General features: G+C 43.9%; 3 protein-coding genes across 7 annotated transcripts; 1 reads left to right on the top strand and 2 right to left on the bottom strand.

The window, feature by feature from the left end:
- On the bottom strand, positions 1-9,069 carry usf3 (upstream transcription factor family member 3). 2 transcript variants are annotated; one of them, XM_074693217.1, is made up of 7 exons: positions 8,944-9,069; positions 8,297-8,420; positions 8,164-8,195; positions 7,985-8,067; positions 7,285-7,381; positions 2,422-7,139; positions 1-2,318 (listed from the first exon to the last, which is right to left on the bottom strand). In XM_074693217.1, the coding sequence occupies exons 2-7, from the start codon at positions 8,338-8,340 to the stop codon at positions 519-521; spliced, it is 6,774 nt and encodes a 2,257-aa protein (XP_074549318.1). In that variant the 5' UTR covers positions 8,341-8,420; positions 8,944-9,069; the 3' UTR covers positions 1-518. The 2 variants fall into 2 exon arrangements, with proteins under 2 accessions (XP_074549318.1, XP_074549319.1); XM_074693218.1 differs by lacking the exon at positions 8,944-9,069 and adding an exon at positions 8,696-8,789.
- Positions 9,070-9,307: 238 nt separating this feature from the next.
- Positions 9,308-12,845, bottom strand: naa50 (N-alpha-acetyltransferase 50, NatE catalytic subunit). Of its 2 annotated transcripts, none has more exons than XM_074693433.1 (5): positions 12,617-12,845; positions 11,323-11,456; positions 11,067-11,186; positions 10,915-10,981; positions 9,308-10,765 (listed from the first exon to the last, which is right to left on the bottom strand). In XM_074693433.1, exons 1-5 carry the CDS (start codon positions 12,622-12,624, stop codon positions 10,588-10,590), a joined length of 507 nt encoding a protein of 168 aa, XP_074549534.1. In that variant the 5' UTR covers positions 12,625-12,845; the 3' UTR covers positions 9,308-10,587. The 2 variants fall into 2 exon arrangements, with proteins under 2 accessions (XP_074549534.1, XP_074549533.1); XM_074693432.1 differs by having other exon boundaries at positions 11,323-11,459; positions 12,617-12,844.
- An 884-nt stretch (positions 12,846-13,729) lies between these two features.
- On the top strand, positions 13,730-24,415 carry atp6v1ab (ATPase H+ transporting V1 subunit Ab). 3 transcript variants are annotated; one of them, XM_074693660.1, is made up of 15 exons: positions 13,730-13,860; positions 16,217-16,320; positions 16,444-16,572; positions 18,821-19,035; positions 19,116-19,253; positions 19,330-19,481; positions 19,557-19,719; positions 19,802-19,910; positions 20,006-20,128; positions 21,678-21,792; positions 21,875-21,938; positions 22,021-22,224; positions 22,353-22,447; positions 22,588-22,759; positions 24,049-24,415. In XM_074693660.1, the coding sequence occupies exons 2-15, from the start codon at positions 16,239-16,241 to the stop codon at positions 24,139-24,141; spliced, it is 1,854 nt and encodes a 617-aa protein (XP_074549761.1). In that variant the 5' UTR covers positions 13,730-13,860; positions 16,217-16,238; the 3' UTR covers positions 24,142-24,415. The 3 variants fall into 3 exon arrangements, with proteins under 3 accessions (XP_074549761.1, XP_074549763.1, XP_074549762.1); XM_074693662.1 differs by lacking the exon at positions 13,730-13,860 and adding an exon at positions 13,863-13,894; XM_074693661.1 differs by lacking the exon at positions 13,730-13,860 and adding an exon at positions 15,174-15,305.
- Positions 24,416-24,639: the final 224 nt, after the last annotated feature.

The raw sequence follows: 24,639 nt of genomic DNA, 5'->3' as shown, positions 1-24,639 counted from the left end.
TTATAAACTTTATTAATCAATTCTGTATTTACAAATACATACATAATCTAACAATTCTGATATGAAACATTGTTATTTACAAAATAGCTCTTGGAGAAAACAATCTGTACAGTTTGACCTGATATAAGTTAGTAAATTACATTGGTAGGTAACTGTGCAGAAGGTTTTTTAGTGATGAAAAAGTTCATTAGTCAAGCTCTGAAGCTCAACTTGATTTTGTTTTACAACCAGAAACTGGTTTAACTAACTTTTCCATCAAAGACCTTTAAATAGGATCACATTTTACTCTCACATTAAAATCAAAAGATTTCTTTCATATTTGAAAAGATAATTTAAATGTCATCACTGTGCAAGAGGGGACAAATTTGAGACTGAAGTTGTCAGCATGTAAACACAGACGCCACCAGCAGACAGACACAGAGTGGTTCTGATAAGAAACCATTATTCACCACCCTTCAGGAAATAATAAAATGAAAGATCTTCATTGAGAGTTCATGACAAAGCAGCAGGACCCCTCCTCAAACCGCTGAGCTGCCGTCATGGCCCAGGATGTGGCTGATGTTGTGGGCGGGACGGTTTGGCTGTTTGCTTGAGTCAGCAGACGAGGTGTTGGACAGAGACAGCAGGGGGGACATGGGCATGGCTGAGCCGTCGGTGGGCATGCCTGTGGCGATCTCTGGAAACAGCGATGTGAGGCTGAAGTTGGAGATGTGTGGGGTGATTCCAGAGGAGTTTGCAATGGGCATTGGGGGCATATCTGGGAGCAAAGGGAAGCTGGCCTGCCCAAACCCCACAGGGCGAGGAGGGGAGAGGATGGAGCCGAAGCGGTTGTTCAGAGGAGGGGCGCTGCCTTTATCGGCACTGGGGCTTGTAAACATTTGGTTGGGGAAGTACTGGAGGGTGACATCACTGGAGAGGCTGGGATGAGCAGCAGGTGAATAGGACGGGTAGAAGGAAGGTAAGGTGTTCTGAGGTTCCACGGGCAGGAGGGAGGGTGTTCGAGAGGCGTTGGGCTGGCTGACCGGAGGAATGAATGTGGAGTTGGCATTGATGGGAGGATTCATCCCTCCCTCAGGTATGAAGGGGAAACCAAAGTTTTGTGTCAGGTGTTGATCAGGAACAAGGTTGTTGTCATTAGGAACCTGAGTGCTGTCTGCCATAAAACGTACAATAGTGCTGCGCCGTGCTTCTCCTCCAGACTGAGGCCTGCTGAGCAGCACACCTCCACCTGAGGGCAGGGGGAGGTGGCCCTCAGGCTCGAAGGGGTTACTCTGCCGCAGAGCTCCTGACCGAGGCCGGTCTCCAGGTCTCAGCTTGGTGGGCTGAGTGTCCCGGGCGATGTGGCGGGAGTGCTGGCTGACAGCAGGAGGAGGTCTTGAGGGGGCAGAGGAGCGTCCTGGTTCAGCGCTGCTGTGTGGAGGGTGGGGGAGACCTGTGCGCACACCTGGGCCTCCGTGCATATTACTGCTGACCTGAGATATGTGGCCCTTGTTGCCCTCTCCGAGCCTCATGGCCGGAGCTTTCTGGGTCTGGGGCACACTGGGACTTGAAGTCTTAGCCTGAATGTCTCCTGAGGAGCTTCCAGGCACACAGCTGTAGTCCATCCCAACTGGAGGGCAGCACTGCACGGCCCGCTGATGATTGCTCTGCTCAGGCAGGTGGGGGGACAGTAGACTCTGCATGAAACTCTGGTGACAACCCTCCTGATCACGGGGTAGCGCTGGTCCAACCTGGACTCCTTGTGTACCAGGATGACTCGCACTGTAACCGCTTCGGGTCCTTGCATCTCCTGTGGGGCCAACACCCATCCTGAAGCCTCCTTGCTGCTGCCCCTGAGGGCCCCTCTGAGAGGACGGCACTGATTTAGAAGCCATGTCACTCCCACGGGACACCTGAGCCTCAAAACCACCAAGTTGATGAGCTCCTCCTCCCATGGCCTTGAAGGGAGGACACTCAGAGACTCTCTGGACATCAGCTGACCCCGGGTGTTCAGGGGCGAGGCGGTTCTGTGGGTTGTGCGCGATGCTGGCCTTTCCTCGTGACGTGTCCAGGTAGCCACGCAGGTCTTGCTGCTCTTGTGCTGCACTGCGGCTGGGCTGCAGATGGAGACCCATACGCTGCTGCTGTTCACCACTGGTAGAAGTTTTCCCGATGAGCGCCTCTGCAGAGTAGTTGGAAACACGGTGGCGTTCCTGGCGTGATGGGGCACAAGACAGATCAGACGACCTGGACACGGGATTACTGGGGGGAGAGATGAGCTGCTGCTCCAGAGTCCTCGAGCTCATCATTCTCTGCATAGTGTTGTGGTCCTGACCAGACTGAAAAGAGAAAGAAAAGATGACATTAGGGCAGAACGAAGATTTGCATCACCTGCTAGAACATCACAGCTGCAATAATCCAAATGAGTACATCCATCCAAACCTTAAGGTGCTCCTGCTGGGCCAGGTGGCTGCTGTGGTGTCCTCTGGATCCTGCAGCCTGGGCCTCACAGCTCTTCTCCTGGTGTCTAAAGTGCTGCTGCTGCTGCTGGATCTGCTGCTGCAGATGCTGTTGGTGTCTAGAGTGGGAGCTCTGCTGCTGCTGTAGCTGTTGTTGCTGTTGTTGTTGGTGTTGTTGGTGCTGTGTTTGTGGCTGCTGTGGATGTGTCTGCTGTTGGTGCTGCTGAGGATGAGACTGTTGGTGCTGAGCTGGCTGCTGATGCTGCTGTGATTGTTGGTGTGACTGTTGTTGATGCTGCTGCTGCTGCTGTGTGTGCTGTTGATGCTGTGTTTGTTGTTGTTGATGTGCATGCTGCTGCTGAACTCCAGACTTCTCCAGGTGATGCTGCTTCTGTTGCAGACCAGCAGGAGAACCAGTTTGACTTCCTCTGACAAGTCCTCGTTTCTTCTGCACATGCTGATGCTGCTGCTGCTCCTGCTGCTGCTGCTGTAGCGCCCTCTGGTGTAACGAGTGCCGCTGTGCAGGGTCAGGCTGTGTCAAGTGGTGCTGCAGATGATACAGATGGTGTCTTTGTTGCTCTTGCTGCTGCTGTTTCATGTAAGGGTTTCCTCCCAGGTGCTGGCCAGGCTGGGCTGCAGCGTGCTGTGGGTGACCCTGGGGCAGGTGGAGCACACTAGGCTGGTTCTGCTCAGGAGGTGCTTGAGAAGCGCAATGACCATCCGTGGGTCTGACCACAGGGCTCATGAAGGAGTTGGTGGAGAAGAGAGGGCCTCCACTTTCAGGATTTATCCTTGTCATGACAGATGAGGATGTGGGGGGCAGCTGCCCCACCATCATCTGATTGTGGTCTGCTGCTTTCACGTCCATGTGGCTCACAGCTGGAGCTGATGGAGGACAAGGTTTGGGCCGCTTCCCAGTGTTCAGCATCACCTCCTCCTGGGCCTGCCGCTTGGAGATGATCTTCACTTGTCTCTCGCCGACGCTGACTCCAGCCTGTGTTCTCATTAAAGCCGTTTTCAAGGGGGTGTACTCGTTGAGCTGAGCGCTGTTTGATGGCTGGGATATGTGGGCTGATGGCCCAGCAGGTGAGGGAGCAGAGCCGTGCTGGCCCAGACTGGGAGAACCAGGGAAGGGCTGTTGAACAGAGCTGGGTCGGATCAGGTTGTTGACGCTGAGGCTGGCTACAGTTCCGCTCTGGGACTGAACCTGTGACAGAGGCTGAGACTGGGAGTATGAGATGCTTTGCTGATGTCTGTTTCCACTGGGACCACTCACAGAAACCTGTACCACAGGTTTAACACTCACTGAGTCCATAGGTTTGGTAACTTTTACCTGCTGACCGCCTGAGTGTCGCTCTTTACTACTGGACACCGGCGGGGTTTTGGGGGGCTCCCATGTGGCTGTAGAGGGATTGGCCGAAGTGGTGCTGTCTCCACTTCTCCTGCTTGGACTATCCTGCTCCAGCATGGCCAAAGCCAGCATCTCTGCCTGCTCGGACGTGAACGTATACGTCCCAAATGAGCCAGATGACGCGCTGATACTGTGACCTTGAGGCAGCATGGATGCAACAGAGAACCCTCGCCCTCCTCCTGCAGCTGTTGACATCGGAGAATCGGTTTGTCTGCTGGTTGCGATCGGTTGCTCCATCGTTTGATCGTCGAGGTTAGTGTAGACCTGTTGGGATAAATTTAAATCCTTTCTAGAAGGAGTCACCGCCACCACGCTTTCTTTCTCAGCTACTTGGTTCTGTCTCTCCTCCTGAACCTCTCTTTCTCGTCTGTGGGTCTGGGCTGCTTTGACTTCAGCAGGCTGACAAGGAGGAGGGTTGGGCATGTCAGTCTGCTGGCTTGAAGTGACTCTTTTCCTGAACTCTGAACTTGTTGTAGAGGCTGTAACAGAGCTGTGAGCTGAAGAAAGCGTTATGGCAGGTGATGAGAGTGCCACGGTTGTAGCAACCAATGAAGGAGTCGTCTTTTGAGGCTCAGATCTTGTACAGGTCAAAGGAGCTTGGGTGTTCGACCCTTGAGGACAAAACACTGAAGAAGTCTGATGTGATGAAACATGTGCAGTAGTCGGGGTGCTGCTGCTGCTGCCAAGAGGAGTCGGACATGCAGTGGAAACAGCCGTGGAAGTGTTCTGAGTGTCGGTGGCAGAGCTGAACACAGATCTGTTCTGTCTGGACACAGCAGGTGTAACCGCTGACTTACTTTGAGTTGAGCTAGCTGCTGAACTGGTGACTGGCTGAGTAACTTCTGGAGCTGAGAGTTTAGTTGAGACTGAGCTGCTGCTACAAGCTACAGCTGGTTTACCATCAGTGGCCACAGCTGCACTGACTGATGTAGCATTAGCAGTTGTGGTTACAGGTGCTGTACCACTATTGTTTGTTTCACTTGCAGAGTTTTTGCGCTGTGGATTAGACTGAACTGAAGAATTTGTCTCATTTGAAGAACTACAAATGATCATTATCTGCGAGTTTTGTGCAGAGGTAGCACTTTCTATCTGCTTTGGATTAGAGACGGCTGTGGTGTGAGTGGAGGCAACTGTTGTAACTTTAACAGTTTGTAAAACTTGAGTTGTATCTTGAACCGTCTGATTTTCTAGCTCAGCTGAAACAGAAACAGCCGGCTGAATCTGACTGGGCTCTTTTTTCTTTGCTGCTTTAGTCCGCTTTGCTGTTGCACACTTTGCACTTGCGTTTGAGCGAAGCCTCTTTACAGCAGGCTTAGAAGCTTTAACCACCGGACCTGGTTTTACTTGGTCTAATGAAGGGACTTGAAGCTGCCTGGCAGGGAGCGCAAGTGAAACTCCGGGGATGGATGCTGGAGCAGGAGGCTGCTTCTGCTGCACGACTGATGATGAAACAGCTGGAAGCTGACCGTTGTTCTGGGTTGAAATGGTGATGGGAAGGCCTTGAGAGATGCTCTGATTGAGACTGCTGAGTGCTCCTAAACTGTTGAGAGCCACGTTGGTGGTTGGTTCCTCTGTGGTGGTAGGCTGGACCAGCTGGAGTGTGCTCTGAACACCCTGGGAGTTTGGTTTGTCTGAGGTCTTCATGGGCTGAAGAGCAAACACCTGACCGTTAACAGTGATAGTCTGTGGGGTCTGAGGAACTGGTGGAGAAGAGGAAGCCTGTGTGACCTGAAGGGGTTGGGTCATTTGGGGCTGAATGGGGCGTGGTAGAATATGCACCAGCTGCTTTCCTCCAACGCTCTGTAGGGAGGAAGATGATGTTGTACTGCTTGTTGTGGGTATTTGAGCAGACATGCCAGGAACTGCAGCGGACACCACACCAACCTGAGGATTCTGGGCAGCAGGGGTGACCTGATTTGGTGCCTGGATAATAACAATATGCTGACAGGGTGTCTGATTTGTTATCTCCTCCCTTACTACTGACTGGGTTGGGCATGCGCTGGCCTGTTGCAGGATGACCACGCTTGGGTTGTTGGTGTTCTGTGGCGCTGTTGCACCTGAAACTGTTGCTCCAGTGGGGTTGACCTGCAGCACCTGCATGGTCTGAAGCAGGGGTAGCACTGTGGCTTGTGGTTGGGGCACCAGTGTTGGCTGAGGCTGAGGGATGAGAGCTGTTGTGGGATGGGGGACCAATGACACTGGCTGGGGTTGGGTCACGACAGCAGGCTGGGGGAGAACGGTACACTGAGGTTGAGGGGTTATGACAGGTTGAGGCTTTGTATGGTTCAGGATTGCTGGCCGTAGCTGAGGTGGACTCTGAAAGGGCTGAGCTTGGATGTGAGCTGTTATAGGGGCTTGCTGCACAGGCACATGTGGTTGCATCTGTATTTGAATAGGCTGAACAGAAGGTTTCGTGCCCACTGGACACACAGTCAATTGCTGCACAGTCTGGCTGGTGTTGATGACCTCTGGGGTGGGTACACTCTGGCAGACTGGCTGCACTGTGTTCCCAGCCATCTGCAGGGTTGTCCATGTAGTCTGTGTGCTGCCTGCTGCCCCTGCCCTGAGAAGGGCTTGGCTGTTAGGGATTGTAGTGTAGCTTAAAGTCCTGATGGCAGTTTCTTGTGTGGCCCAAGAGCCCGCTCCAGTGGCTGTGGCTTTCAGTGTTGGTATGGTCTGTGTGAGAGTGGAAACAGGCTGAGCGAGGCTCACTATGGGGAGCTGTGTAGCTGAAGTGGCTGTGACACTGAGGGTCTGAGCTGAGGCAGCAGGCTGTGTCACTTGCGTCAGGGCTGTAGTGGCTGCAGGGATTTGAAGGGTGATGTAGGATGCGGAGGGTGGCAGAGTAGGTGCAGCAGCTGGGGTCTCGACCACACACTGCTCTATCACTCTCAAAGCTGGCGTAGACTGAGTGGGTGTGGCGGCAGACCCAGGGAGAAGTGCAGGGGTGGAGGATGAGCTGTTGACTTGTAGCACAGCTCCATTAACCCTCAAACTGGCGCTGACCTCAGAAGACGGACGAAGAATTAATGTTTCAGGAGGCTTTTTTCCTGGGCTAGCCTCCTGTCCTGCTGGGCACAGGGCATTGCCATTGGAATAGACGATGATCCCCTTTGGAAGTTGGTGAGTGGGAGTCACTTTGGCGACCTTGGCGCAACGCTGTTTTCCCTTCCAGTGAATGGTGGGGTCTTCTAGGATGTTGATATCATGAGCTTTGAGGAGCTCAATGTAATGAGCACTCTCCCTCCTCAGCTCTTCCAACTGACGCCGGAGCCGCCTGATCTCCTCAGCTGCAGAGGCCAAGGACATTAATAATCAATCAAATACATGTTGTCACTTTGTAAATGATTCCAATTGCAGAAACTTCCCAATCACACATTCATTAATTCAATTAGTATTAATTTTAGAGGTTAGTATTTAGAAATTAAACCTTACCTTGAACTTTATCTCCTCCTTCTAGAAGCATTGTATCATTTTGCTTCTTCAGTTCAGCAATATAGTGAAAAGCTTGGTCCAAGATCATGTTTTTGCTCTTCAGAGGAGAAAAAGGTTTGGTATTAGAACAAGTCACACTCATGATCACAGCTCAGTCCAATATGGGGTAATCTGATCTTATGACAAGAAGCAACATACACAATGATCTGTAAACTTCAAATCAATCAATCACAATCAAAAGTTATCTACCTATCAGACCTGAGTATTCTGCTATTTGCGATAAATGTGAAAAGAACTTTATCCTATTTTTTTTCTGCTGGGCTTATGCCCTGAGAAACACAATTACAATGACAGCAAAACTGGACAAGTGTTTATTGATCTGAATTTGCTTTATGCCAAGATGTGTCCTCTGTTATAAAGTGATCACAGACCACGCATCACTCAATGAATAAAACTTGTTTCAAGCCTTCTGTTAAGAGACTAAGTTACATTTAAAAAAGCAAGGGTTTAGGATATATGGAGGCCATCCATTGGCTTAGATACAAATTTAGATTTACAACTGATATCACTTAACAATGTAGATTCATAGCATTTGGAACAGCAAAATTCAAGCTAAACTGTCTTTACAACTAACTGGCTATGTCTGACACTAATCTGACTATAATGTTCTACATAGCAGTACTGCCTGCTTGCCTCATACCTGTTTGAGTGCCTGGGAACAGGGCAGAAGGTCACCAATGCGGTTTATCCCAGCATTAATCTTCTCTTTTCTGTGTCTCTCAACTACAAGAGAAAAAGAAAAAAAACAATTTCAGAAACTGACAATCAATCCACCTGTTTTCATGACAAAGCAATGCTTTCGAGGAAATGTTACTTCACCTGCATTGTGAGATTCTTTGTTTTTCTTCTTTCTGTCAAAGTCAAATACACAGTTCACAATATTGTAATTTCACAATACGTGGGCTCATTATGAAAGTTAAGTAACGTTACAGAGAATATGAGCAATCCTTACTTGGGTTTACGACCAGGTGTCTGGGTTTCAGTCATTTCTGGCATCGTGTCCACACAGATGCCTGTTTGATAAGGTAGTGTCAACACATTTAACAGCTGGACCTTAAATCCCTCCCGTGATCAGTCTGCAGGGGAAATAGAAACCATGCAGAGTTTGTTGATTAGAAAAACAATGACACAAAACAACTACATAAATATTAGCAGCTGAAAGTGTACAGAAACACAGCCGAGAAATAAATAAAAGTGCAACAATAGATACAAGACTTTGAAGCTCTGGTTAAGCTACTCTAAACCCTATTACAACTACATGATGCTAACAAGCTGGAGTGGACTAACCTGGCTCTACAGTTAACCACAACTACATTGCCTGCATACAACACTAAAATCACAGACATCTTACCGAAGAACACGGGCAGTTCTATCTTCACATTTATGATGACATTGTTACATTTTCAGGCTATGCATTGACTCCACAAGAACGAAACTAACAACCTGGAAAATTAATTATTCAGCTAGCTTCCTCTTAGCAAGCTAGCTAACGGCTAGCTAAGCTTTCCGTTGCCGACACAAATATCAGGAAAATTAACGTGGTATTTCTTCACATCGCTCCTCATCTAAAACAACTTAAAAGAAGCAGCTTCTACTGACCTCTAGCTTCGGCATTTTGGAGACGGAGCGTCTCTTCGAAACTTTGAGTTTGGAGGCTAACTGTAGGCTAGCAGAGCATTCAACTCATCTCACAACAATCTGAAGCAATCTAGCCTGGTGCGGCTATGGGAGGGATCTGCAGAGTCCGACAGCCAATGGCAGTGCAGATATGGGCGTTTTCAGCCAATCGCATTGTCTTCTAAGGGCATCCAGGGACGGATTTTACAACGAATGCATCTTAACATTAACGTTCCCTATACTCTTCAGCAATACACGTGTTTATATTAAATTTCAATAACAATTTCGCTCATTAGGCTGAAACACAAACATCTTAACAACACAAGATAACACATGTACTCATAAATTTACTGCAAATAGTAATTCCTTTATTTAGACGTTAAAAAGTCTTACAATATAGAGCTCCAGAAAAGATAAAATTCTTCAAAGAAAGGAAAGACATGCTTATACTACAGTGGAGAGAACACAACTCTCCTCGCATGCAGAGGGGTCAGAGCTTCCTTAGGGTAACACTTTTCAAAAGACCATACCAAAATTTCCAAACAATCTGCAGGGCTTCTAAACCAAATGACAGTGATGGTAGCAACAGAAATTGACTGAGGCAGAAGTTTGAGAAAACCATTTCTGCTTGGTGGCTACATAAGGTGCATTAGATGTTGAAGGTAAGATGTCTCGGAATGCTTCCATGCATTTAGAGACACATGTCCAAACACACACCTTCAATGCCCAAATCTAATCCTAAACAGTCAATCTCTTGTCATTCAAACATTCCCCAAAACATTAAGTGCCCTTTGCTGAAACACATTCAATAAAATATTTTGTTTTATTTCTAATGCTTTTGCACTCTTAACTGAAATCCTTGGAGAGCCTCTGAACCATTTGCTGTCTTACTGTGAAAATAAAAAAAAACTGGAAGGGAATTAAATTAACAGGCTGGAAAATAGTTACTCAGAAACTATAAGTGGTGACCAAGTCTTCCCACCACCTCAAAACCGTTCAACCTTTACACTCGTACTGAGGAGGTGCATTTCTTCTTTCCCCTGCTTATAATGACAAATCATCACACTAGAAAGACACATTTCCTGTGAATCCCAGGGTTCAAGAGGCAAGGGAACAGCGGCATGACTCTTCCACAAACAATTCAAAGCATCAAATCCAAGCTGAGCAGCTGGGGCTTTTTGTTTGGGATGGTCTTTCAAACACTTCTGCAGCTTCAGAACAATTGTTGTCTTCGGCTCGACAGTACAGATATGTCCCCAGTAGCTTAATAACCGCATTTAAAAAAACCCTCAAACACAAACAGTATGATTTGCAAACACCGCACCCTCCCCTCCACCAAGCCTAAAACTGTCCGAAAACTTGTAACTCTGTTAACAGGAGCGCTTTTGGATAATGAACATTTGGACATTTTCAATTCTTAAACTGGGAGATGGGAGCAATAAAATAACCAAAAAAATCAAAGGGGACCCCTTTGCAAAATAAATGCAGCATTTTTTGTACTTTAAATTCTTTTGTCTTTTTAGCGTCCTTTGAAGAAAGTGTTGAACGTGTCGACCCTGGGGCATTTGTCACAGTTCTGTTTTTGTGTAGGCAGGCACATCTGTGCTCCTCCCAAACGCTGTGCTTCTACTCTGCCTTCTGAAGCTCTCCAGTTGGGGGTGCACACGGGCTGCGGAGACTCTTCTGCAACACGTGGGCATCTGCAGGCTCTATCCTCTTGTAGTAATTCTTCTTTGTTTCGATGATCTCAAAGCCAAATTTCTGGTAGAAGTGAATGGCTGACTCATTGCTGATCTGCACATGACTTTAAAAAGACAGGAAAAAAGGCTATTAGTAGTAGAACAGCTGAAAAAGTTGAGCAGAACTAATATATAAACAATATTATTTAAACAAATAAATAAAAAATACTTTGATCAAAATACACTTTTTTTTTTTTTACATAAGGACACTCACAGGTATATGTTGTCAAAAGTGCCATCTTTCTCACAGATGTTTAGCACATGATTCAGCATCTTTGTACCTGGAAAAACAGTCACTGTTAGAAAAGCAAAGTACAAGATCAGGGAGTACACTAAAGCTTTCTTTTCAAGATGCTCAGCTCTCACCAATTCCAAGTCTACGGTAGGGTGCTAGACAGCCAAGTGTCATGATGTACAGTCTCTTTTGGTTCTGAGAGTGATCCACCCTGCAGCACACAGCACCCACTGCAATGTCATTGAAGTAAGCTGCAAGACATAGAAAATGTTAGCTTTCAATAGAACTAGAAATATAGGATTCTTGCAATGACCAGAGAAATGCATTGCCTTGTGACATTTCTTTCTTAAAAATTTTACAGTATGTTGCATGGAAGATATGCATTACCTAGCTTTGCAAGCTCCCCAACTTCCAGTACATCTTTGTAAAACTTGTCGTTGTAGCTGACAGGAAAGATGACCTGGTTCAGGCGTTTCAGCTGCTTAATGTTGTGGGGCGTAACATCCCCCAGCTCGATCCGGCTACTGGAACAAGAGCAAAACGGTTAAATAGCTGAGACAGGTACATTGAATTCATAAAAATTGAAAATGAGCGCAACAAAGCTCTACTACAGCATACAAGTATCCCCTGGATCTAGATGAATTTCACTCTGAGAAAAGCATTTTCTACCTTGAGAAACTAGGAAAAACGTTTTCGCCGTTTTGTACATCAAATCAATCTGAATCAAAAGTCAAAAATAACAGCATGTTTATTCCTCGTTTCATCAAATATTCAAGAACAATAGACTTGCAGCTCCAAAGTAAATGAAAATGACATTCCATCTAGATGTTACTGAAGCTGTGCCACAGGGTTACAAATGTCACAGAGAACAAAAGACTTTTCACTCGTATCACTTAATTTTTTTGAGGGTCAGTTGGATATTTGAACCTATTTTTGACATAAGAAATCATTTTCCCGACAGCGGTTTGGGGGGCTTCGCAGAGGTATTTCTGGGGCAACGCATCCAAAATAACAGGTGCTGCTCACGTGTGATGCTCATCAGGACCTACAGTACAAGTGTCAGTCCACCTTTTAAACTGTTAAGTCTATGAAACCTGACTAGCCCCATGTGTACAGTTAAGTTAAAATCATCTCGTTGATATCTGAGAAGTAAGCTCTTAGCCAAAAATGTAACGACGTCGAACATCGCTGGTAGTGTTACTTTGACATGTCGGGTTACAGAAAACTCTTTGGTACAAACTCTGATGTCGACCATAACGTTCACACAACAACTGAAACACTTACTTCCCCTGTAACCTGATCAGCGGACGTGGTTTACGAACTGAAGTTCAGTTTGGCCAACTTTGACGGGAGCACTCAGATGATCTGGGCTCCAGTATCTACCTGTTTAGCTTAGCTACAGTGGGTTTACTGACTTAGCTTCACACTGGCAGCTAGCCGGTCATAGCATTGCTTGTTTGCAACCTAAACGAACCGACAAGCGGCTTCAGTTAAAGCAAAAATCCTGGACATAACTGTTTGAGAACAATTACCATCAGCTGTTTTTATTCCATATCGTTAATAAATGCTTAGCTAGCAAGCTAGCTAGCCTCGCCGTCTCCTCCCCTTGTAGAAAAAAACAGAAATGAAAAACTTTACTCGTGCTAAGCTACTTATCCGAGTTTTAAAAGATTAAACTCACCCTTTCATTGTAAACAGATAATATCCCTTATTTTCGATGTGCCTGAACTTTAGAGTTGTTTCGGTTAAAATGGAGGAATTTTGACAGAGTAAGGGTCGGGGATGCCTCCCGTTTTACCCTCCACATGTAGCTCGTTGCGGTTAGCTTAGCCGCCGCACTCCTTCCACGACTGTGTGAAGACTGTCAACCCTGAACCCCGCATGCGCACAATGATTGCTGCATTTATGTCAGAGACTTTTAACCCTGGGTTAGACTTTCAGGGTTCCTCAGCGGCCCTAAAACATACAGTGCGAAAACACTGAGATGTGGCTGCGTTGAGATTAAACAGCACCTCAAAATGACAGCATATGTTACCTTACGCAACAGTTCATTTATAGTTTGCGAAGAATGAGCCAGAGTCTGCTAGGGTCAGAGGTAGAATAATTAAAGTAAAGTAAATAAAGTGAAAAAAGGCACAGCCTATGAGACAAAGGTCAGGGAGGCTACAAAGAATTTGACTTGGTCTGATGGTGCAAATAAAATGAAGAAAGAAAAAAAAATTGGACTTGCCCAAAAGAGACACATTTTCAATATACTCATATATTCTGAAGTCAATAAAGGTACCATCGATTATATATATATATATATATATATATATATATATATATATATATATATATATATATATATAAATTCCCAGAGCAATTTTACCATTGTGGCTCCATTTTGGCTCAAAGATTACTGTAAAGATTTTAAGTGGGTAAGAGATAGGCTACTCACATTTACTTTGAGTGTCCAGTTAATAGGGATGAAGGTATTTTAGTAAAACCGAGTAAAAATGGTGGAAAATTTAATCCTCCAATTTTCAATTGATCATATCTAATGTTTTTAATTTATAAAAGAAATATTCTAAGATGTAGGGATACACCTCTTTGAAGGGGCAGGGACGTTAATTTAACGATTTAACTATTGTAACTGTTAACTTTATCTCCGCCAAAGACAAAAAATATATTTTTTCCACCGCGATTTTTGTACCTTTTGAAATACAGCACCTCAATTTTCACTGCTAGGTGAAGACTAAAACGTCAGCTTGAGTTATCTATCATCAGTGCTGACTGCTTTAATAGCTTTGCGGTCGCTACGGGGCGGATCCAAAATGGCGGCAGTTGCAGCGGCCCAGCACTAAAACCGAGCAGCGAGTGAATGAAGTCAGCTGATCTCAGTCTGCTGTCACGCACCGCAGCACCCATCGTTTCTCTCTCGAGGTAAGCCAGAAAACTACCATAGCACTGCTGGACGGTAACTATTCTATTTTTGTTCACTTCATGTGAATATAATTGCTGTATTTCATGTAGGGTGTGAAAATTTAGCTTCCTTCTTGTACGAAAACGGTTGAGCCATCAATTTCTAAGCCAGGCCGAGGGACCTTTCGTTCTTTAATACAGAATATCAAACGACACCAGCTGGCGTTGTTTTATCGCTAAAACAAAATGGTGTTGTGTGGACATAACACGCATGATCACAGCTTTGTTAATTGGCTTCTCTTTGATGTTTATGTTGTTTCAGTTTCAAGGAAAGCTCTCCAACTGATCCAGATAGGTTCAAAGCAATGTCATGCAGCCACGATCATCATCTTTCTGTATGGCTTTATGATTAATAAGAGGCCATTTATCTGAATATAATGGGATCAGCCCTCAGTCACCTGCATGTAAGGCAAATGCAATTAACATAAATGTGTCAGGATCTCACATGCATGTAACATTTCTTAGCCTGTCCCTGAGCTGACACATCTGTCTTCACATACATACCGAAGGCCTTTTACCAACTGTAACCTTATGCTTGAATAGAAAACAGGGGGCATTGTCAGAACAAACGCTGCCTTCAGCCTTATATGCTACAAAATACAGGTACAGGATACATGTTAAGGTCTGATCTTGAAGCTGTCTCGTCTTTCTACTGAATTCATGTGAATGCTGGTGATACAAAACATCCATCCCACATCTGTGTGTCATACAATACGATCTAAGGTCTGTATAATATTAGTCCTAGGGGTTAAAATTCTAAAATTCTACTGAGGATTCGACTCACAAGAGGGCTATTTTTCTCAGTGTTTCCACACACACAGTTTTAATTTGTACTTCCCAGTTTTGCACCATTCTAGTTTTCCACTTCCTGAAAGAGAGTCATACAGCAAGGCCAGCCAGTCATGTGCCTGGATCATATGATCAAGTTTCATGTCTGTCTTTGGAGGCAGAATGATGATAAGAGAACCTGTCCTGAGCTGCTTGTAACACAGAATTACTCTATATCACTGTAGGTTGTTTTTCAGAAACAGAGGTCAGAGAGTGGATCTTTTTTGAACTAATCATCTCAACAATAGAGCTTATCTCCTTACTGTATGCTTGAAGCTCTTTCACCAGCTCTCATTGATCCAGCTGCACATAATGTTGAAGATGTTTGTATTTAAGATAAAACAATCACTGTTTTAACAGCATTTTAATTTACTCAAAGAGAACTGTGAGCATAGTGAAGTTTTTCAGGTGTATTTCTTGTAATTCCTGTTTTGGCCCATTGGTGGAGCTGGCTTATTCCTGCACAGATGGACTAAAAGCAGCCTAGCGTAAACAGGAAGATCTGTATCAGTGAGAAGGACAAGAAAAGGGCATGGATGTAGAGCTGTGTGTATCGTGGTAGGACTGTCAGATAGAAGGTGAGGAATATGTTTGAAGCATGTTAACTGGTCCTTCTGTGTTTGATGCGTTCAGGATATTGCAAATAAAGCTGCCTCAGAATGTGTGCAGAGCATCTGCAGTGAGCTCTGAGTGGGGATGGGTTTGTGTCACGACTGATGACAGCTTAGGATTTTTTTCCCCTGCTGCATGAAGCCCAAAGGCGTTATTGTAGTGAGCTGGGAATATGAGATGTGAAAAAAGCAGGAAAGTGTGAATCACAGAGGATGAATATGTTTGCAAAAGATGCACATATGAAGAACCTTCGTATCAAAGAGAAGCAGGAACACTCTGCTCTGTGGGATCCCCCTCTGATGTTAGCCTCACGTGTCACACTGACTGTACTTCTTGACCTGATCCTGAGCAGCCAAAGAGGAGAAGAGGATGGCCTAGATCAGGTGCTTGAGCGCTGAGGAATACTGAGTCGTGAGGAGGGATGTTGCTGTATTTTCAAGGCGGTTTCCGTGGCAACTGGAGGAGGTGCCACCTTGTAGATGCCAGGCATAGTGCCAGGCTTGTGTTTGTGTGTGAATTAGGAGATTCTTACACTCGAATCTGCACAATTTTTAACTAAAACATCCGCTTAGTATTTTTCTTTTAAGCTTTTAATTCCCACTGAATAGATTTGTTTCTCTGCACATTTATCAGTCAGATGGACTGGTGTTGGAAAATGTGTGGTCTTGGATAAGACATGACTAACAGCAGCATTCAAAGCCCTTTACACGGCAGCCAACAAACGCTCTTAATTATTAAAATGTGGAACTACATCACATTTATTTAAAAGTGACGACCACAGAGGAGCAGACTGTCCCTCCTGTACTTTTTTTATTCACTTGTGTTCTTATCGTCCTGTCAGTAACCTTCTCCTCTTGTCTCTTCGCTCTTCTTCCAGTGAGGCTTGAAAACCAGTAAAGATGGACCTGTCCAAGCTGCCAAAGATCAGGGATGCGGATAAAGAGAGCCAGTTTGGATACGTCCATGGAGTCTCTGGACCAGGTTAGGGACCCAAAATGCATAACATTTTCACCACAAGTTTTTTTTTTAATCCTGTAAATACAAGACAGATTTCTTCTCCTTTGATCTCTGTGGACTCACTGGTCACCTTGTTTGTTTTTCAAGTGGTGACAGCTACAGCCATGGCGGGGGCGGCCATGTACGAGCTGGTCCGTGTCGGCCACAGTGAGCTGGTGGGGGAGATCATCAGGCTGGAGGGAGACATGGCCACCATCCAGGTCTATGAGGAGACATGTATCCTTTTGAACATGAGGCTGTTTGTCAGTTTGATTCCATAGGGATTCATTTTCAGAAATACAAATCAGAAATTAGACATTTTTCTTTTTAAGTAGAGTGTGGCGAAACATTGCTCCAAAAGACTGAAACTAGGGCACAAACATTAAAACCATTGACTGAAACACCAAATGTCTTAATTGTGCAGCCAGTAAAAAAATTACATTAAAGATTAGCATTGAGAAAAAAGTTGAGAAAAAATGAATGGAGTTACAGCTAAGCCACCAGGGATGGGAATCGAAAATCGGTTCCTGTTGAGAATCGTTAAGAAATGTTTCAATCCATCGATTTCGTTAGCCTTTGTGCTTAATGATTCCCTTATCAATTCTTTACACTGTGTCGGAGCCGCTGGGCCTTACGTCCACTAGTCTGCTGCAGCTATCTTAGCTTAGCAGTTTGATAACGTTTACCAAGAAAACTCTGATTCATGACTTTCAGCTTGAAGTTTTACTGAAGAACTGATTTCATTAAGAAATGTACACTACTCTCTCTCAGGGGATTCATATTCAATACATTCCAAATGGTATAAATCACCTTATTTACCAAAATAACAAAATAGCACAAGCTTGATGCTAACGTAAATGGGAAACTGTATTGATATGCTAACAGTTAGCATATATCAGTATAACTTCAGCTTCAGAATAGAATTTTAACTTTCATCACAGAAACATATCACATCAACTCTTTGTAAACATACTGAGAATTTCAAACGTCAAAAGCTGACAGACAGTTGAAAGGCACATGGCTGACGTCATAACTACAGAAAGCTTCCAAACAACTTAAACCATTGCTATAACCACTTTGAGACACTAGATGGCCTACTTGAATTATTAGTATATTACAACACAGTACATCAATGTCACATTGTGCTATTTTTATCTGTTTCTGTATAATTATGCCCAGAAATATCCAGACTCAGGGACCAATTACATTTTATTCACTGACAGTATAAACTAAGTTAAATGCTCTGATACAGAAAACCTGGAAAGCTACTTTTTGTACCAAGAAAATTCCCAACAGGAATTGATAAGGGAACCGATAAAGAATCAGATCGATAAGGGCATCGGCATTAACAACATCTTATCAATTCCCATCCCTATAAGCCACACAGCTTTTTTTGTTTGGCACATTCTCAACCAAAAAGGTAATTTAGGATGCTTTACATAAATTGAAGCACATTTTAACGAAATACTTACAAAAAACAAAATGAGTTAAAAAGCAGTTATGTTGAAGTGATTAGTTGTATATTGCCCCCAAGTTGAACTGCCCCCCAACAAATCAGAGTGAGGGTAAGACATAAAAAGAGGATGCAAGGGTGTTTGCTGAAAACACTAGGGCTCCTGATGCAAACTCTCTTATTTCCTGGTATTTAGGGGCAAGCTATGACCTTAATTTTACCACTGTGTGCATGCAAATGCATTGACTGTCAACTGAGGATGTAGGCATCACTGCAACAGTCATTGATTCAACTCCTGCCAGTCTTCAGCTATTTTATCCAATGCCCCCAAAAATATAACTTTAGTAGTTTAAACACTAATTGAAACTCAGGCTAATGGGCAGTAAGGAAAAATACAGGATGCTTCATTTCTGATATGGCTGTACACTAGAGAGCTGTGGCTAGCATTAGCAGAGCTAGCACCACTAGCCCTCGATCCTCTTTGCAGGTTAATGTGTTCATGCCTATGATGTTGCGGGTTCTTCCAATAGAGCGATCCTTTTTCCTTTTCCAAATCTTCATTGTCTAGATCAGAATGAGACCAACTTCACCTGCTCCTAAATGCCTCTGTCACCTGTACTTGTTTGTATCCAGGTCATACAGCATTATAGCAGTATGGCAGCAGCTATTAACCAGAGTTACTGCTCTGTTTAGTGATAGGTGGCTGTGTTAAAGCTTAGACATAGCACCAGCATTTTGTCAGACAATAACAGTATCATTGATTTCTTTAACAGACTCATATGACATTCCTGCTGGTTTCTCAAAGGAAAACACATTTTTAAAAGCTTGCCCTCTATTCCCTTAAGCTCTTAGTTAATCATTTTTCTCTCATTCAATATCAGCTGTCAAAGAGAGTTTGAAAAAATTACTACATCTTAGCTTTTGGATCTAGTAGCAGCTCTTAAAATGTGTGTCAGTGATGTTGGCAAGAACCCTCAGTATTGGGAGTCCTGCTTCCTGTTCAAACATTTTTTTCCCTGAGCGCAAGTCCAGCCGGTGTGTCTGTTGGAGATCCAGTGCTGCGGACGGGTAAGCCTCTCTCTGTGGAGCTCGGTCCAGGAATCATGGGCTCCATCTTTGACGGTATCCAGCGACCACTGAAGGACATCAACGACCTCACACAGAGCATCTACATCCCCAGAGGTGTCAACATTGGGGCTCTCAACCGAGACCTCAAGTGGGAGTTTATTCCCAGCAAGAGCCTGCGGGTGAGTGTGACTCAGAATCTTCAGCATGTTCTGCTTCAAATCAGCAGAAAAATGAAGTGTTATTTTTTTTTATCTGCCAGGTTGGCAGTCACATCACAGGAGGAGACATCTATGGCATGGTGCACGAGAACTCGCTCATCAGACACAAGATCATGCTGCCTCCCAGAAACAGAGGCACAGTCACCTACCTGGCCCCACCTGGGAACTATGATGTCAATGTAAGTCCATTGTACCCTAGTTTTAGCTGTGACATCATGGTTGTATTGTTTCTGATTGTGTTTCGGTCTGTGCCAGGATGTGGTGATGGAGCTGGAGTTTGAGGGCATAAAGGAGAAGTTCACCATGGTGCAGGTGTGGCCTGTCAGACAGGTGCGTCCAGTTACAGAGAAGCTTCCTGCCAATCACCCACTGCTGACTGGACAGAGGGTGCTGGATGCTCTTTTCCCGTGAGTATCTGAAAATGTTCTCCTCATTAACGTTTTTCCTGTAATATTTCGTAATTCTCTCTTTTTTGTGTGAAGATGTGTGCAAGGAGGAACCACTGCCATCCCAGGAGCCTTTGGCTGTGGAAAAACTGTCATCTCTCAGTCCCTGTCCAAGTACTCCAACAGTGACGTCATCATCTACGTAGGCTGTGGGGAGCGTGGTAACGAAATGTCAGAAGTACTGCGAGACTTCCCTGAGGTGGGTCAGAGAAGGTAGTGCATTATATCACAGCTGGAGTGACTGTGATTGGTTTCCTAAACTTTTTTCTCTACTTTAATAGCTAACTATGGAAGTAGACGGAAAGACAGAGAGCATCATGAAGAGAACAGCACTTGTGGCTAACACCTCCAACATGCCTGTAGCTGCCAGAGAAGCCTCTATCTACACAGGTATCTGTCAACAATACTCTCAGATTCTTTTTGATCTTGACCCAGATGAGAAATGCTCATGTGCTAACTTGTGGTGTCTTGGTTTGTTTTTGCAGGAATCACGCTGTCTGAGTACTTCAGGGACATGGGGTACAATGTGAGCATGATGGCTGACTCCACCTCCCGTTGGGCCGAGGCTCTCAGGGAGATCTCAGGACGTCTGGCTGAGATGCCTGCAGGTGAGTTTAGAGTCTTCTGGAAACTATTTGGCTAAATCAAGACTAAGTAGGCTCTGGATTCATTAAATGACAAGAATATCAATTATTGTTTAAAGTGACAGTAAATTTAGCTGAAGTGTCTGACTCGACAAGTTTTTGCAGTAATTTCGGATTAGAGGAAGTGGAAGTGACTCTGTTAGTGACTCTTGATTTAAAGGTTATATTTCTTCACTTTTTAAACTATACATTCATGTTTCTAGAGACCCCCCCCCCCCAATAAAAAAATGAAAAATAAATAAATAAAAATAAAAAAATAAATAAATAAATAAATAAATAAATAAATAAATAAAATAAAATAAATAAAATATGAAATATGAAGACCTCAGACAATCAACAGACAACCAAGCTGACAGGCCACTAGTAGCCTGTGGACCACAGTTTGACAAACACTGATTTAAACCTATGTCTCATAATACTGACTTCATACATTAAATCTAATTCAGAAAAATCTAAATTGCAACATTTTATGCCACAGTCACACTTATTTCTCACCATTTGCCTTTAGACCTTTGACCTTGGGGGAGCTGTATCTCAGTCTGTAAGGTCACTGGTTCAAATCCTGCTACAAATCAATGTTTTCAGCTAATATCTGGAGTGTTGCAAGTCTACTTCCTGGGAGGTGCCTCTAAACAAAACACTAAACCCCAAACTCTCTATCTGTGTGTAGTCTTCACACTCTGACATCTCAACATTAATGTATGTTCATGAGATCCTGGTTACAAGCTAGATTTCATCTTTCTCTTCAGTAATCATGACCTGATGTAATTCTTTCAGCCTGTCAGACTTCAGTTTCACTGACATTGTAAAAGCTGAAATCTAAAAAAGTGTTTGTCTTATTTCTGGTAAAATGGTCTTATTAGAGTTGACTTATTTCAGGATATTTAAAGATAAAAATAACGCCAGAACTGCTTGTTTAAAAAAATCTGCTTGTCAGGTTTCCTGAGATAAGAAAAATGTATCAATTAAAGAAACTTTGCAATTTACTTCCCCCATTTGTAATTTTTTTCTACTCTTTACAAGCAGTTCAGGGATTATATTATAGTCTTTAATATCTTGGAAAAAGACATTTTTTTCTGGGCTTGTCAGGTGAATGTGGATCATATTTAGTCCTGTAAGACATTTTTAGTGGAAATAAGACAAACACTTGCTCAGATATCAGTTCTTGCAATTTTTCTCTGATTCCATCAATTTTAGACTGTAAAACAACAAAGCAAATCTAGTAATAAAAAACATACTGAGCTTATTTAATATCCACAACAGTTGATTTTGTCCTCAGTCTGGATGATCTGAAAGCCTGCACACCTGTGTATGAATGTTAAGATGAGCTCAACAACATCTCACACTTGTTTGCTTATATTTATAATCTCTGCAGAAGTGCTCCTTTGACAGAGAGCCAGCATGTCTGTACGATCTTCTTACCTCTTATTATGTAATCCCGGTGACCTACTTGGCAGAGTAAAGCCGATTCCCCCGTGTTTTTAAAAATTCTGTTTTCTGTTTCTGCCCACAGACAGCGGTTATCCTGCCTACCTGGGAGCTCGCCTTGCTTCCTTCTACGAGCGAGCAGGAAGGGTGAAGTGTCTGGGCAACCCTGAGAGGGAGGGCAGCGTCAGTATTGTTGGAGCGTAAGTACAGCTTGAAACCAATAGAGGGAGACATTACTTTGCATGTTAATGGTCCATTAATGTAACTGCTGTTAATTTTCAGTGTGTCGCCTCCTGGTGGTGACTTCTCTGACCCTGTTACTTCAGCCACACTTGGTATTGTCCAGGTAAATGATGATACCTCAAATCAATCATTCTCTGAAATCTTTGCGCTTTTACTACATTGTTTGTGATTGTTTCTTCTCTCAGGTGTTCTGGGGTTTGGATAAAAAGCTGGCTCAGAGGAAGCACTTCCCCTCCGTCAACTGGCTGATCAGCTACAGCAAGTACACCCGTGCTCTGGACGAGTATTACGACAAACACTTCCCTGAGTTTGTGCCGCTGCGTACCAAGGCAAAGGAGATCCTGCAGGAGGAGGAGGACTTGGCTGAGATTGTGCAGCTTGTCGGAAAGGTGATCTCTAAATAAAGTGACTTCCCTCTGAACTCCAGAGGCTGAAACCCATACAAATTTCAAATATGTCTTTTGTATCAACTTTTCTTGCTCTTTTTTTTAAAAGTATTTTTCTTTTTTAAAATTAGGCATCCCTGGCAGAAACTGATAAAATCACCCTGGAAGTGGCCAAACTGATCAAAGATGACTTCCTGCAGCAGAACGGCTACACCCCATATGACAGGTAACATCACACTCAGGAAAGCATAAAGTCATTCTCACATTTAATCAATAAATGATTGGTGAAAATCAGATCTTAAATGGATTTAAAACAAACTAATATAATAAGTGCTTAAAACAAATTACTCTGACTTCTTTTCCCAGGTTCTGTCCTTTCTACAAGACCGTGGGAATTCTCTCTAACATGATTTCTTTCTACGACATGGCGCGACACGCGGTGGAGACCACAGCTCAGAGCGACAACAAGATCACCTGGGCCATGATCAGGGAGCACATGGGAGAAATTCTCTACAGGATCAGCTCCATGAAATTCAAGGTTTGTGTGAATGAGTGACTGCTTTTATGACTGAGCTGAAGTTCATTAAATATCAACACAAAAGTAGGAAGTAGGAAGAAGGAATTTCCAAGCTGAATCAAACCATTCAGGTGTTGTTCACATTAACTGAGTGCTGCCGGGTTTTAAGAAATGCCAGTAAGAGAGGGGAAAGTAATTGCATTAACTCGCATGTTATAAGTAAAAAAGATCAACGTCAAGTATGAGCTTCACCAACGTAAAGCACAACAAAAAAATTGAGGACACAGTCACACTGGCAAATCGTACAGTGCTTAAGCACGATTCAACCCTAAAGCCTGAATTACTTGGCCAGTGTGACTGCGAACATAGTGCTTTAGCATTATTCACTTCATGCACTAGCACGCAGATAGCTTCAACTGCTTCTCTCGACAATCATTTCAAACAATAGCAGGGTGTTGGAGGGCTGTGCCGGATCAAAATGACTAAACATAAACCAAAAAGTAGGGATGTCCCAATCATGTTTTTTTGCTCCTGATCCGATTCCGTTTTTTTTTTTTTTTTTTTTGAGTATCTGCCGATCCCAATATTTCCCGATCAGATCTTTCAGCAATGCATTAAAAAAAGAGAAAAGAAAAAAACTCCTACAAGTTGTCCTTTGAGTTTTTTAAAAAAAAATTTATTTAAATGAAGGTATCATTCTAGCCAACATGGATATAGCTTTTTTTCTCCACTTAGCGTAGCATCGGATCAACAAAATAGAAATAAAGCTTCTCAGTGGTGCACCACAAGATAACCTTGTATGTGTGTGACAATAAGGTTGCAATTTCTTGTTTGCAATTTTGTTGTACTTGTTATAATGACAAAGTTATATTCTAAAATGAATGATGATGTGCCATTATACACATTTTAATTAAAAACAAGAACTAAGGCCCCAGGCTTTTTCTGATTCCCTCTCCCCCGAGCTCTGATCGTTAAAAAATGTCTCGATCAGCCCAGATTCCAATCTTGTGATTGGATCGGGACATCCCTACCAAAAAGTCTTCAAAGTTGAAGCAGCTCTCTCTGTGTCTTATCGTGCTGACTAGGATGAGAACACAGTTTGTGTAAACAGGCGCTTCATGATGACGTAGGTCTTGTGCTTGTGCGTCATACCTGCTAAAGTCTGGTTCTTATTGGAGAAGTGTGACTTCTGGTCGTACTCTCCAGAAGAAAGCAAAGATCTGCAAACTCTGGGAACTGATATCTGATTAGACCAATATTAAGTCTGTTTTTGTGTTTGTAGCTCAAACTGTTGTTTTTTACCCTTGCAGGACCCAGTAAAGGACGGTGAAGCCAAGATCAAGGCTGAGTATGCTCAACTACTGGAGGACATGCAGAACGGCTTCCGCACGTTGGAAGAGTAGGCTCACCCAGCCTCCTAAAGCCTTCCTGGGTTTCTTCATCTCTGACCCCTCCACTGCAGAACCACATTCCACCTCCTTGTACCCCCCTTGAAACCTGTGTGCTCCCCAATGCTCTTCTCGTTGTGAGTGATTGTGTGAGTGTGTGTGTGTTTGCATTTTAACGTGGAGGGCAAAGAGAAAGATGTACTGTATTCATTATTATTTGTTGCCTCATATCGGCGTACTCTGGATCCTCTGATTGTGCATGTATGTGCGTGTGTGTGTGTGTGTGTGTGTGTGTGTGTGAAAGAGGGATCTCTTCCCACTGTTTCTTCCTTTATCTGTTTACATGATTTCCGTGTGTGTAACCATGCTGCTCTTCCTGAAGGCGATCATTGAAGGGGGGTTGATGTATTGTAATTCATAAACCATCTGTACAGAAGAGTATTGAATATAAATTTAATAAGATCACTCTATTTATTGCCAGCATTTTGTTGTGAAGGCTTTGTTGTTCTCTCT

Source organism: Halichoeres trimaculatus, unplaced genomic scaffold (assembly GCF_033239565.1).
Source record: "Halichoeres trimaculatus isolate MK-OKI-2021-1 unplaced genomic scaffold, fHalTri1.1 fHalTri1_scaffold_18, whole genome shotgun sequence".
In the NCBI taxonomy this organism is placed as follows: Eukaryota; Metazoa; Chordata; class Actinopteri; order Labriformes; family Labridae; genus Halichoeres; species Halichoeres trimaculatus.
Note: the sequence above shows the minus strand (reverse complement) of the source record. Positions and strands in the feature narration are given on the sequence as shown.